Source organism: Octodon degus, unplaced genomic scaffold (assembly GCF_000260255.1).
Source record: "Octodon degus isolate 3935 unplaced genomic scaffold, OctDeg1.0 scaffold00033, whole genome shotgun sequence".
NCBI classification, from domain to species: domain Eukaryota; kingdom Metazoa; phylum Chordata; class Mammalia; order Rodentia; family Octodontidae; genus Octodon; species Octodon degus.
The window spans coordinates 3,292,067-3,304,169 of NW_004524609.1; the positions used below are offsets into that span (position 1 = coordinate 3,292,067).

At 58.8% G+C, this 12,103-nt stretch overlaps 2 protein-coding genes across 3 annotated transcripts in view; one reads left to right on the forward strand and one right to left on the reverse strand.

Moving 5' to 3' along the window:
• Map3k3 (mitogen-activated protein kinase kinase kinase 3) overlaps positions 1 to 8,980 on the forward strand; it is a 66,832-nt gene extending 57,852 nt beyond the window's left edge. The window contains exons 9-16 of one of the 2 annotated variants that reach the window (XM_023713975.1): positions 1,627 to 1,694; positions 1,859 to 1,951; positions 2,394 to 2,585; positions 3,077 to 3,225; positions 3,748 to 3,879; positions 4,356 to 4,485; positions 4,821 to 4,998; positions 6,877 to 8,980. In XM_023713975.1, the coding sequence (XP_023569743.1) occupies positions 1,627 to 1,694; positions 1,859 to 1,951; positions 2,394 to 2,585; positions 3,077 to 3,225; positions 3,748 to 3,879; positions 4,356 to 4,485; positions 4,821 to 4,998; positions 6,877 to 7,105 (1,171 nt within the window). In that variant the 3' untranslated portion in view covers positions 7,106 to 8,980. The remainder of the gene's footprint in view (positions 1 to 1,626; positions 1,695 to 1,858; positions 1,952 to 2,393; positions 2,586 to 3,076; positions 3,226 to 3,747; positions 3,880 to 4,355; positions 4,486 to 4,820; positions 4,999 to 6,876) is intronic. The other variant, XM_023713976.1, reaches the window with a different exon arrangement.
• Positions 8,981 to 10,893: 1,913 nt separating this feature from the next.
• On the reverse strand, positions 10,894 to 12,087 carry Limd2 (LIM domain containing 2). Its single transcript, XM_004630017.2, has 4 exons — positions 11,673 to 12,087; positions 11,504 to 11,548; positions 11,291 to 11,430; positions 10,894 to 11,208 (listed from the first exon to the last, which is right to left on the reverse strand). Exons 1-4 carry the CDS (start codon positions 11,712 to 11,714, stop codon positions 11,049 to 11,051), a joined length of 387 nt encoding a protein of 128 aa, XP_004630074.1. The 5' UTR covers positions 11,715 to 12,087; the 3' UTR covers positions 10,894 to 11,048.
• Between the last annotated feature and the right edge of the window lie 16 nt (positions 12,088 to 12,103).

The window sequence follows — 12,103 nt, forward strand, 5'->3', positions numbered from 1 at the left end:
TATATATATATAGAGAGAGAGAGAGAGAGAGAGAGAGAGAGAGAGATTATATACCTATATTAGCTTTTTTTTTTTTAAAGTGCTGTCTGCATTCTGTGTTTTATATGTTTTCACTTTCCACATAATATATACTTCTGTTGTACTTTCCTTTTGGCCTCATTGCTGGACTGAGAAACAATGGACCGTTGAAGTTTGGGGGGAAAACTAAATGTTTACTAATGGGTTTACTTTCATTTTTTTTTCCTTCCAAGTGTTTCTGGTAAAATAAGAAAGCGCTATAAAAATAAGGAAATAAAATATCTAGACAGCCTAGCATAGCAATAAATCCTGTTCTCCACACTCTGTGGGCAAGTTTAGGGTGGTGAGAGGATAGGGGGCTCGGACTTGGGGCTTTTAAGAGATTTTATTATGGTTGTTTTAATTTGTGTAACTGACTAATCGTTCCTGTGGTACTAATCTTGTGACGGTGGCCAAATTTGTATAGTGTCTTTCTTAATAGCTCTGGTAAGTACCATCGTCCCTCTAGATAATAGGCTAGAGTTGTAGTTTCTTGTTGGGCTTGCTTTCCAGCCAGGGGAGCAAAAAGGCCAGGAGGCCGCCATGGGCTGAAGACTCTGCCAAGAGCAGGCTGACTCTGGCTTTGGGCTGCCTTCTGGCCTTCAGGGTGGGAGCAAGGACGGGCCCTGAAGTAGGGGGCAGCCCCAAGTCCCCGCCTGGAAAGTTTCTGACCTGCGGCGCTCTCACAAGGCTTTCCGGTCAAGGCCAGGGCCGTTCAGGTGGACCCTGGGAAAGACAGCTAAGCGTACCACTTTCTGTTCCTGGGTGTTTCCTCCAAAGCTTGTTTCCTTCTGCTGGAGACTGACTCCTCTGAGGTCCAGGCTGACCTGCACTCAGGGCTGTCATCCTGCTTTTTTGGAAACTTGAAAAAGGGCAGATTTGGAGCCAGATAGACCTAGATCTAATCCCAGCTCCAGCAGATATGTGAGTGGTTTCAGATAAATCCCAACTCTGAGTTCCTCAGTTTCCTTGTCTTTAAAATGGGTGGTGGTCATTCTTCCAAAAGGAGGATGCCTTGCACTGCAGCCGGAGCAAGGGCTTTGGGCTGGAGGTCATTCTGCTGCTTCCTGCCTGCGCCTTTGGGCCAGTGAATAGGAAGGCGGGCGGCGGCGGCACAGCAGCTGCTCAGCTGGCACCTGCTGTCATTTTTACATTTGCTTCTCAGAGTTGTGAGGATTAAGTGAGAAAAAGCTGAGTATAAAATAAATCTGAAGCTCCCGTGTACTTGCCTTGATCACTGCTTGTGCCAGGAATTCTTGCAGCCCTTCTTCACCTGTGACAAGGGCGGGAAGAAGGCAGCAAAGAGGAAAGTGTGCCGGCTGGAGCAGTCCAGCAGGACGCCCAGCCGGGGGCCCCACAGATCGGGCCTGTGGCTCGCGAGAGGAGGGAGGAGGGGGGTGTCGTCAGAAGGGGCTGCTGCCCTCCTTCCCCCCCTCCTCCCCTTCCCCGTCTCCTCCTCCTCCTCCCCCCCTCCTCTCCTTCCCACCTGTGCGCTGCCACCTACCTGCCTCTGGGCTGCTGTGGAAGCCCCTGAGGTTTATTTTTATGATTCCTTTTTGTTTTCTCTAGTCCGTCCTTCCGGAAATCACGGATGTCCCGAGCCCAGAGTTTCCCAGACAATAGACAGGAGTACTCCGGTGAGCTCCTGAGCCAGTGGATACCGCTGCCCTGAGGGTGGGGCCCGGATGGCTCTGAGTTGGGAGTTCTCCTGGGCTGCTCCGTAGGCGCCCTGGTAGCCTGGGGTGTAAGTGGCTAACTCGCAGATCTGTCCGGCAGCCAGTGATTGCTCTGTCTCACTCAGATCGAGAAACCCAGCTCCATGACAAAGGGGTAAAAGGAGGAACCTATCCCCGGCGCTACCACGTGTCTGTGCATCACAAGGACTACAATGACGGTGAGTGCGTCTCCGTGCTGCCCCCTGCTGGTCACCTTGGGAGAGGCAGTGCTTACTGCTCGGTGGAAAACTACTTGGAGGGAGGTGGGGGGAGCTCCAGGCTCCACATTTCCCTTTATTCCGGAGGAATGATGCCCCAGACTTGAGGCAGGAGAGACAGAAAACTAGACAGATGGGGAGGTGGAATGTGTGGGCCGAGGCACTACCACTGTCTTTTCTGTCTGTGGTGCTTCTGGGTTACCACCCTACAAGGCCCTCTGCAGCAGCTGCAGGAAAGACTGCAGCTTTGACTTGATTTGGGGTGGGTCTGAGGGACAGCAGCCCCACTCCCCTGAGTCGGGGGAGGGTAGGTGGGGAGGCCAGAGCTGGTGTGTGTGTCACTTCCACCTGGTGTGTACGTTTAGTCTCAGGACTTGCTCTCCTTGGACTCGCACCCTTCCAGGCAGAAGAACGTTTCCCCGAATACGACGTCATCAAGGCAACTTGTTCACTCTGGTTCCCTCCAGTCGCTCCCTAAGCACAAACGGCGAGAACATGGGTCTGGCTGTACAGTACCTGGACCCCCGAGGACGCCTGCGGAGTGCAGACAGCGAGAACACACTTTCTGTCCAGGAGAGGAGTGTGCCAACCAAGTGTGAGGAGTACCTGTGGCCAGGAAGAGATTGCTGAGGGGCAGGAGAGCAGCCAGGCCTCCGGGTGCTCAGGCTCCACAGGCTGCTCCTCTAGCCCAGCCCTCCACCCCAAGAGAGCCTCCCAGCAGGGAGCACATCCTGGGCCTTGGGCCTGACTCCTGCTGTAGACATCTATTTGGTCTGTGGCTTTTCCATGTTCAAACTGAAAAGCATATTCCTGCTGCATTCTTTTGGAAGTAAAAGTAATTGATGAATGCATAAGAGCACTTAACCATGACTGTCATCCACTTCCCAGGATTCTGGCCTTATGCTCCCATTGACCAGGGCACTGGGCCTGCTCCGGGTGGGGTAGAGATGCTACACTGAGAGAACTGATGGTGCTCGTGTGGGTGGGCCACGCCTGAGGCCCTGAGGTCTGGCATCTGGGGAACGAGGAGGCTTTCTAGGGAACCCGTGTGTGCATCCTAACGTACCTTCTGCCCTTCTCCTACAGCTCCCAGTGCCCCCATCAACTGGCGCCGGGGGAAGCTCCTGGGCCAGGGCGCCTTCGGCAGGGTCTATTTGTGCTATGACGTGGACACAGGACGTGAGCTTGCTTCCAAGCAGGTCCAGTTTGACCCGGACAGCCCTGAGACAAGCAAGGTACCTCCTCCTCCCTGCTTTGACCTCCAGTTCTCCCCTTTCAGTGACAGTGTCAGTCTGACTCGCAGGTGAAGTGATTGCTCCCGTGCTGCAGCTTGCCTTCCCTCACTCTTCCCCCACGCTCCCTTGCTGTCCCATCTGGCCATGAAGCACCTGGGGGGAACTAAGTTCTCACCAAAGGCCCAAGCGACCCAGGCTAGGCGGCGATACCCAGTGTGCTCCTCGCCTCAGCTCTCCCCAGCTGTCAGCCCAAGAACCACAAAGCAAGATACATTGCCTGCATCACACCTTGAGTAGCTTATCTTTGGTAGTGAGCTTACCTGAGCTCCCACAAGCCTTCCTCCCTCCTCTGTGGCTGCCTCTGTCCAGGCCTGGGAATGCCATGCCTCAGGCTGGCCCAGCATTGTGGCCAAGGAGCAGACCATTGAGAGGGCCCCTTTTCTCCAGCTGAAGCGAGGTATAGATTAGGGCAGGCGCAGCTGGCCCCGGGCCGAGTGCCCAGGTGACCCTGGCCGTCTGTAGGAGGTGAGCGCCCTGGAGTGTGAGATCCAGTTGCTGAAGAACCTGCAGCATGAGCGGATAGTGCAGTACTACGGCTGCCTGAGGGACCGTGCTGAGAAGACACTGACCATCTTCATGGAGTATATGCCTGGGGTATGTGCTCCCTGAACGCACGTGAGCCTCCCTCACGAGAGGGCCTGGCCTGGGACTGAGGCTGGGAGAAAGTCACCCTGGAGCTGGGTCTGACCCAGGGTGCGACTCCAGAGTTCAGAGGAGCCGGGTGAGGCGACGGCAGGATTCGGAGTCAGGAGGGGCTTGTGGCTGCAGGGAGGGTGCAAGCTGAGAGCTATCCCAGACTTGCTGCGGATGGCTGTGCCATATCCCAGAGGTACAGCGCTCGCCCGGAACAGAGGCCCTTTCTCCTAGACCTGTGCCCTAAATTGCTTGAAGGAAAGATCGTTTCATGCTTTTTTCCAAGCTGTCCAGCAGCTCCTAGCAGTGTCTTCCTCATCACAAATGGGACTTGGTCGAATCTCTGCTTTCCTGCAGTCCTGGGGTCTGGAAATAGCCTTGCTCCCTGCTATAGCCACCCCTTGAGAAGGACCCCTCTGACTCCTTGTGGCCGGTAGGGCTCAGTGAAAGACCAGCTGAAAGCCTACGGAGCTCTGACGGAGAGTGTGACCCGCAAGTACACCCGGCAGATCCTGGAGGGCATGTCTTACCTGCACAGCAACATGATTGTGCACCGGGACATCAAGGGTGAGCAGGGGCAGCTGTGTGAGGTCCCCAGCTTTGGGTTCAAGGACCTATGTAGTTACCAGGTGGGCCAGTCAGCCATTCGGAGCTTTCTGAAAAGGACTCCAGGTTCTTCCCCGTTTGGGGGTTGGGTAAGATCAGTTGAGCAGTTTGGGAAAATACCTTCTAATGCTATACAGACACTAGCCAGGGAGACGGTCGCTGTGGACTGCATGTGTGGGCTCCCTTCTCAGGACTATGTCGTGTGCAGCTCCTCTCCTCCCAGCAGCTCTCCCTGGAGGAGGATGGTGGAAAGTGGAAGTGTCTTAGGCGGCTGTCTCTGCCCTTTTGTGCCTCAGGAGCCAACATCCTCCGAGACTCTGCTGGGAACGTGAAGCTGGGAGACTTCGGAGCCAGTAAACGCCTGCAGACCATCTGCATGTCGGGCACAGGCATGCGCTCGGTCACTGGCACGCCCTACTGGATGAGCCCTGAGGTGATCAGCGGCGAGGGCTATGGAAGAAAGGCAGATGTATGGTGAGCACCAGGATGGGCCGGACCCCCTCTGCTTGCCATGGGGACAGTGGCTACAAACCGGAAATCCCCTGGGGACAGTAGGGGAGTAGGGCCCTTGCTGGCCCGAGCACGAGAACCTCCCTCACAGTAGGAAGTAGCAGTAGCACAAGTGACAATTGCATGCGTTTGACTTCAGAGAACAAACTGCTAGTGCTGGGACTTAGATCATGAAAAATAACCTCCTGTTTCCTGAATCCCTTCAGGAAAACAGCTTGGCATGGTGGTGCATGCCTGTAATCCAAGAACCCAGGAGGCTGAGGCAGGAGGATTGCCGGGAGTTCAAGGTCAGGCAGAGCTACATAGTGTGACTGTGTCTCAAAAAGGATGCACTCCGAAGGCTTAGCTCTGTCTCTAAACACGAGCAGCTTCTCGAAGCACTCAGCAGCTTGCATTTGTCCCACCTAATTTACGCCCCTCCTCAGCAAGGTCTTAGAAGTTTCAAGGACTGCTCGCCTTGGCCAGTTCTCATGGTGTGCTGATTAATGGTTCCCCAGAGATGTTCGTGGAACCTGGGAGCGGAACTGTTGCCTTGCGCTGTGGCTGAGGACGTGGAGGGGGCCTGGTGGGTAGCCCAAGGCCATAAAGGGCAGGGAGGAGGCTGTGTTAGCTCAGCAGTAGAGCACTTGTTAGCGTGTGAAAAGCTCTGGGTGCAGTCTCCAGTACCCCCCAAAAAGCCATGGCGGATGAGATCAGGTGTGACAGTGAGAGCACAGGGCTGGGACAAGGCAAGGAGAGTGCCGGCCCATGAGCCAAGAAATGCAGGCAGGCGGGCCGGGGTCTCGGTGGTAGAGCGTGCTCACACGGGAGAGGGCCTGGTTCACTCCTCAGCGTGAGCACAGGGAAAGGGAAGGGAGGCTCCAGGAGGACTCGTGCTCGCGGACACCTAACCTTAGCCCAGGGAGACTGATTTTAGACTGCTGACCTCCAGAACTGTCGTAGTCACGCCACTAAGTTTGTGGAAATGAGCAGTAGGAAATGCCTGCAGTGGACCCTTGAGTTATGACTGGCCTGACCTATGAACAGTTTGGGTTATGACCAGAATTTTGGTTTTAACTTACAACCAAAGGCTTGGCTTGTGACTCGGTTGCTGGCTGCCTGTATTTCTAGGTGGTCTCAGATGCAGACTTAACCCTTAAAGAGTTCTGGAAGGAACATTCCAACAGCCTTTCCTGTACTCACACAACTGAGAGATCCCGGGCCAGTGTCTCTAAGCACTCGGAGGTCGGCCTGTGTGTGGAGAGGGAGCTCAGGCTGCGTAGAGCCTCAGCCTGAGCCTTCAGCGGACAACCTGAGCCACGGCCAGGCCTCAGGGACGAGCTGAGTTCGTAAGTCGAGGGTCCACTGCACCACTGTCTTGGAGGCCCCCAGACGCACACGCACACGCACACGCACCATGCTGGGAGTGGAACCCAGGCCTCACGATTCAGGTCGCTCTGCTACTGAGCCGTGCTCTTGGAGCCCCCGTTTCCCCGGTGTCAAGAAGTCCCGAGGTCCTAGGCATGGTGGTGGCCGCCTGTATCTAGCTTTCAGGAATCCTGAAGCAGGAGGACCTGAAGTTTGAGTCCAGCCTGGGCACTTAGTGACTTAGTGAGACCCTGCTTCGAATGTTCAAGCAGGACTGGACATGCAGCTCAGCAGCACAGCTGCCCGTTGAGTGGTGGGTACGGGACAAGGCCCCGGGTGCTTTGAAGCCTCTTCTGTCCTCAGAGTCCAGAGACGCCAGCTGTCGGCTTGTCCATCTTGTGCCTCAGCGTGGTCTGAAGAGGGCCACTGTCTTTACTGTGGTGCACAGCCGGGGCCTGGAGCTGTCTGGGGGCTGATGTGGGCATCTCTCTCCAGGAGCCTGGGCTGCACTGTGGTGGAGATGCTGACAGAGAAACCACCATGGGCGGAGTATGAAGCAATGGCTGCCATTTTCAAGATCGCCACCCAGCCCACCAACCCTCAGCTGCCTTCCCACATCTCTGAGCACGGCCGGGACTTCCTGAGACGCATTTTTGTGGAGGCGCATCAGAGGCCTTCGGCCGAGGAGCTGCTCACACACCACTTTGCACAGCTCGTGTACTGAGCTCCCAAGGCGTGCTGCTGCGGCCTGCCCTGCTGCATGGGCGAGGGCTGCCGTGGACACGGCGGCGTCGCTGCTTCCCCGGCAGAGCTGCGGACTGCGGAGCTACGTCCAGCCTGCACTCGTCTGTGCCTCTTCTGCCGTGGAGCTCAGAGCCACGTGGAATAGTGCCGCCTCGAGGACTGGAAGGCCCCAGCCTGCCGCCCCTGAGAGCTCCAGCACCCCAAGTGCAGTGTGGAGGGAAGGGCTGGGAACAGTGTGTGAGGCCGCGGCACTGCAGCCCATGCTGAAGCGGGGCTCGGGCTCAGGACGGGCGCAGGGGGTTGAATAGTGTTACTCTGACTCAGTGTTCTTGTCTTTCCTCACCGGGTGTGGGCTGGCAGGGCCCACGCAGGTCCCCCCAGGCAGTGGGAGGCAGAGGCCTGGGCCGCCCTCTCCCATAGGGCCCCAGGCCAGCCTGTTAGTCGTCCTTTACCAAAGATAAAGCAAATTATATGCTGCCTTATTCAGGGAAGGAGGAGCCCATCCTGCCTGTCCCTGCGACCCTGCACCCTCAAGCAGGGGCCTGAGGTGTGGCGCTGCCCCGAGTGGGGAGACCCAGTTTTGTCAATGCAATTGTCTGTTTTACAAGTTGGAGTCTCTCTTATGCTGTACCTGGTCTCTAACCTGAAGACCTGTGTGTCCCCTGGCTTGGAGCACCAAGGTGTGGGCCGAGGCCTTGGGCTTCACTGGAAAGAGTGGCTGGGTGGCCTTTGTGCCCCTGGCCTAGCACTCGCTCCCCTCTGGAGCAGAAAACCTGGATAACTTAGGGTGTCTGGGCAGCTGGCTACCCTGACCGGCCAGGCTGAGCAGGGGAGCCCCGCAGTTCTCGGGCTGTGAGGCATGCCCTGCCAGCCAGCGCCCCTCCGCCTAGTACACAGAAAGCCCATGTGCTGCCACCAGCTGTGTCCGGAGCCACCAGCTCTGCCTGCAGAGCCCACCTTACCACCCAGTGAGCTGTGGGTCTCTTCCTCCTGTGCTCCGGGGCGGGAGGAGTGGCAGTGTGGCCGGGGAGCGGTCTCCGGGCAGCTTAGAGTGGGCCATGTTTACCTCAGCCTGGATGCTGCTCCTCCCACCGCCTTCCGAAATGTGCCTACTGCTAGAGCGCCTCCCTGCGGCCCCCAGGTCCTGGGGGTGGCCATCCGCGGGGGTGGGGGCAGGTCCAGGATGGCAGCTCCCGGGAGCTGGGGAGCAGGCCGGCCACTCGTTGCCAGCCACGCCCACTGCCCCGTGGGCGCAGAACAAGCCAAAGCCTTCGTTGTATGTTGACGATGCACTTTTATGAATGTAGTTTCTATCGCTGTTTTTAGCCTTTTCACATCATGTAATGTGAGGCCTTGTATTTGTTAATTTATATCTCAGATCATATTTGATGGTTTTTATATATATCAATTGTAGACTGTTACAGGTGATGGACGCCTCAAGAGAGAAGAGAAAAATGAAAGCAGCTGGTTTTGCAGAAATGTGTGCTGTATGGTGCCACTTGGGCCTGGGCTTCTGTGTGCCATCCTTTTTGCCAGGGGACCCCGTCAGGCCCCCTTCCACCGGCAGCTGCCCGGATGCCAGTGAACACATGCTCCTGCCTCCCTTGTGGCCCCTGCCAGGGTGGGGCGCAGCCCATCATCTCCACCGGAGCTGCCGAGCAGTGGCTCAGCCTCTGATCCCCCAGTGACTACACCCTCCTTGGCCCACACTCCGGCCCTAGTGCCCCCCACCCCCACCCCAAGGGAAACCATGTGGTGTTGCTGACAAGATGACTCTGTCCCAGGTTCAGGCTGGCACAGAGCCCCTCCTCCAGGGTCTTCACAGGGAATGTTTTAAAAATGAATTTAAAACAAGCCAACAGGGGCTGGTGAGATGGCTCAGTGGTCTAAAGCACCTACTTAGAACAAGCTTAGCAAAGCACAGGGACCGCGGTTCAATCCCCCAGCACCACATGCCAGCCAGCCCCGCCCCCTGGTGGGCTGAGCCCCCCCCCACATAAATTTAAAAAAAAAAAACAAAAAAAACCCAACAAATCCTGAATTCCAAAAAAGCCAAAAATGACCCTGATTTTTGTGCCAAAAACTGTGGACATGCTGGCTCAGCATCCTCAGGACCAAGCTATTGCTTAATTTTAATTTATTATTTTTTTGATTTTTTTTTTTTTTACTAATCCAGATGAAGTTACGGGGCTCTAGGATGGCCTGGGCCCAAAGGTTCTTAAAAGGCAGTTTGCCAGCAGCCCTGGGCCTGGTGTGGAAAGGGGCTAGGCCACAGTCTCCTCCTCATTCCACGGGGTAGGGCCGCCTGGGCACCCCCCCACGGGCCAGTGCACACCTTGCCACCCTGCCGCCCCTCCAGCGCTGTCTGAATTGTGGATCCTGCAGAACCTGCAGCCATAGTTATTTGACTGTACCTTGACTGAGGGCTTGCAGTGCAAAGCCAGGCCAGTGTCATGCATTACTTTCAATAAAAGGGATCATTTATACTAGAGTATCCTGTGGCATGCTTTGGTTGGGGGTTACAAGAATTGAGGAGGGGGTGGGTATTGTGCCTAGCAACGAGCCTGGGCCCCTCAAGTAGAGCGCTTAAAATGACTCCAAAAGAAGGGGCCCCCCACTCCCTGCCTGAGGTAGCACTGTTGGCACCCTGACCGGGACTCACCAGGGACTGGGTTCTTGACATGCGTGGCCCCTAGCAGGCCTTTCCGCCCATCCTCGCAGGTCGGGGGCCACCCCTGCAGCGAGTCTTAGCCCCCTCGGGGAGAGCCCGACCCAGGAAGCGGGGTGCTCTGAGGCTGTCCTCCAAAGCCAGGCCTCAAGCGCCTTCTCCGCTCCAGAGCATGCCCGCTCCCGGTCCCTCTCCAGGGCGTGAGGCCGTCTGGGTAGGAGCCACCGAGGATCTCGCGGAGCTGGGTGCTGCAGCCAACCCTCCGGGGGTCTGTTCCGCGGGAACACCAGGGGAGCGGCTCTGGGCAGGGCACACCCGACCTGTCTTACGTGGGTGTCTTCCGAGCTTGCCCTGCTTGCTGAAGAAGCCCGCCGAGCACCGCCTGGGCTCTCGGGAGCCAGCGGCAGCTTCTCCGCAGGCAGCTTGCCGCCGCAGCTTAAAAAGCACGTAAGGGTGCAGCGACGGGGAGAGAAGGCACCCCGGCCTCCCGCGACCCTGCCGCCGGGGCACTGGGGGAGCGGGTCGGGTTAGCGGTGCAGGCGGGAACTCTCCACGGCAGCGCACCCCTTACGGCGGCGGGCACTGCTGATAGGCCCGGAGTGCTCCGGGCTGGCCCTTTCCTCCTCTGTATTCTCGCCAAAGCCCTCCTCAGACCACAGAAAAGAGTCAGGATCTATTTAAACGTGTTTAAAACGAGAGGATCACAACAGAAGGCAGGAGCAAGGGCAGGGAAGCGCGGAGGCTGCCCGCCAGCACGTCTCAGGCTTCAGGCTGGCGGGAGCTTTTAGCTTCCGGCCAGGAGGGTCCCAAACCCGAGGGCAGGTCCTGCCTGGCCTGCCACGTCCCCCCGAGGTGGCAGCGGAGCGGCAGCCGTGAGGCCCAGCAGGTGGCGCCCTCACTCTCCTCCGGGTCCCGGCAGCTCAGGACCAGGTTACCGCGGGCAGAGGTAGATGGGGAGACCGGGGGGGGCAGGGAGGGCGCGGACCCCGAGGGGGCACGCTGACTCCTTGCTGGAGAAAAGGCACCTAGTTAGGAAAGTGGGCTTGGGGCCCGCAGGCGGCTGCGGGGCGACGGCGGGCAGGCTGAGAGCGGCGCGGTCCCCTGCGAGAAGGAAGGAGCCCCGCACCTGGCACCTCGGCCCGAGGAGCGTCGCCCTGCCACCCTGCCACCCGGCCCGGCCTGAAACCACCCTCTGCCGCCCTCCCAAAGGCCCAGTTCAGGCCCTCCGCAGAGCGCGCGCGGAGGACGGCGGGCCTCAGGCTGTCTTGGCGCCAGGGTCCACCTCCTTGTGGGTCCAGAGCTCCTTGTGCTGCTTGCGGCCGAAGCCCTCATCGTAGTTGCCTTTGCTCTTGAACAGCTGCTGGAAGTGGGGCTTGCAGTAAAACTCGCCATGGAGAGCCGCGTAGCTGCCCAGGCTGCGGAAGCAGAAGAACCGGGTCAGGCGGGGTCAGGCGGGGTCAGGCCAGAGTCGGGGCGCGCGGGCGCGCGGGGTCACACCTCAGCTTGGCATGGCAGTGCTTGCAGCAGAAGCAGGAGCTGTGGAAGATGAGCTTGTCGGCCACCAGCCGCTCCATGGGGTACACTGTCTTCTGGCAGGCGGCGCAGGTCTCCTTCACCTGGGCCCGAAGGCTGAAGGACTGCAGAGGGGACACTCAGCAGGGGCCGGCCAGCACCGGCCCGCCCCCACGGCCACCCCAGGAAGGACCCTACCTTGGAGCGCTGCACAGTGCTGCCGCCGCCACCGCCCGTGCTTTCCTGGGGGAGAGGGGCCGTGAGCGCCCGGACAGCTAGCTCGGGGCGGCAGGCCAGCCCCAGGCCCCGCTCTCCAGGCGCCCGCGCCGCTCGTGCCGTCACCCTTCCCACCCCGACGGTCACCTACATGCGAGGGGGTGGTCTGGGCGGCTCCTGCAGCCTGGAACATGGCTCTTCGGAAGTGAGGGAGGCCCCGGGCAGAGCTCGGCACCCGCGGGGTTCTGCAAGGGGAAGTCGCTCGGTGGGGCCCCAGGAGCCCTCCCCCGCCGCAGGGTGGGGTGCTCACGACCAGGGGCTGGGGGCTGCGGTCGGGACTTTCCCTAAGTCATTTCCTGTTGCTCTCGGTTTTGCCACTTCCGCCCCTCACCCACCCCTGCCACAGGCGCCCCCACGGGCAGGGTCCCCGCATCCGCACCGTGCGCAAAGTTAGCTGCTTAAGGCGGAGGCCAGGCTCTGCGCAGCCGCTCTGCGCGCCGTGCGGGGACCCTCTGGGGCGTCGGGGTCGCCAGAGGGCGCGGCCGGGAGCGAACCCGTGGCCCCGCTCGGCCGGCGCCGCGC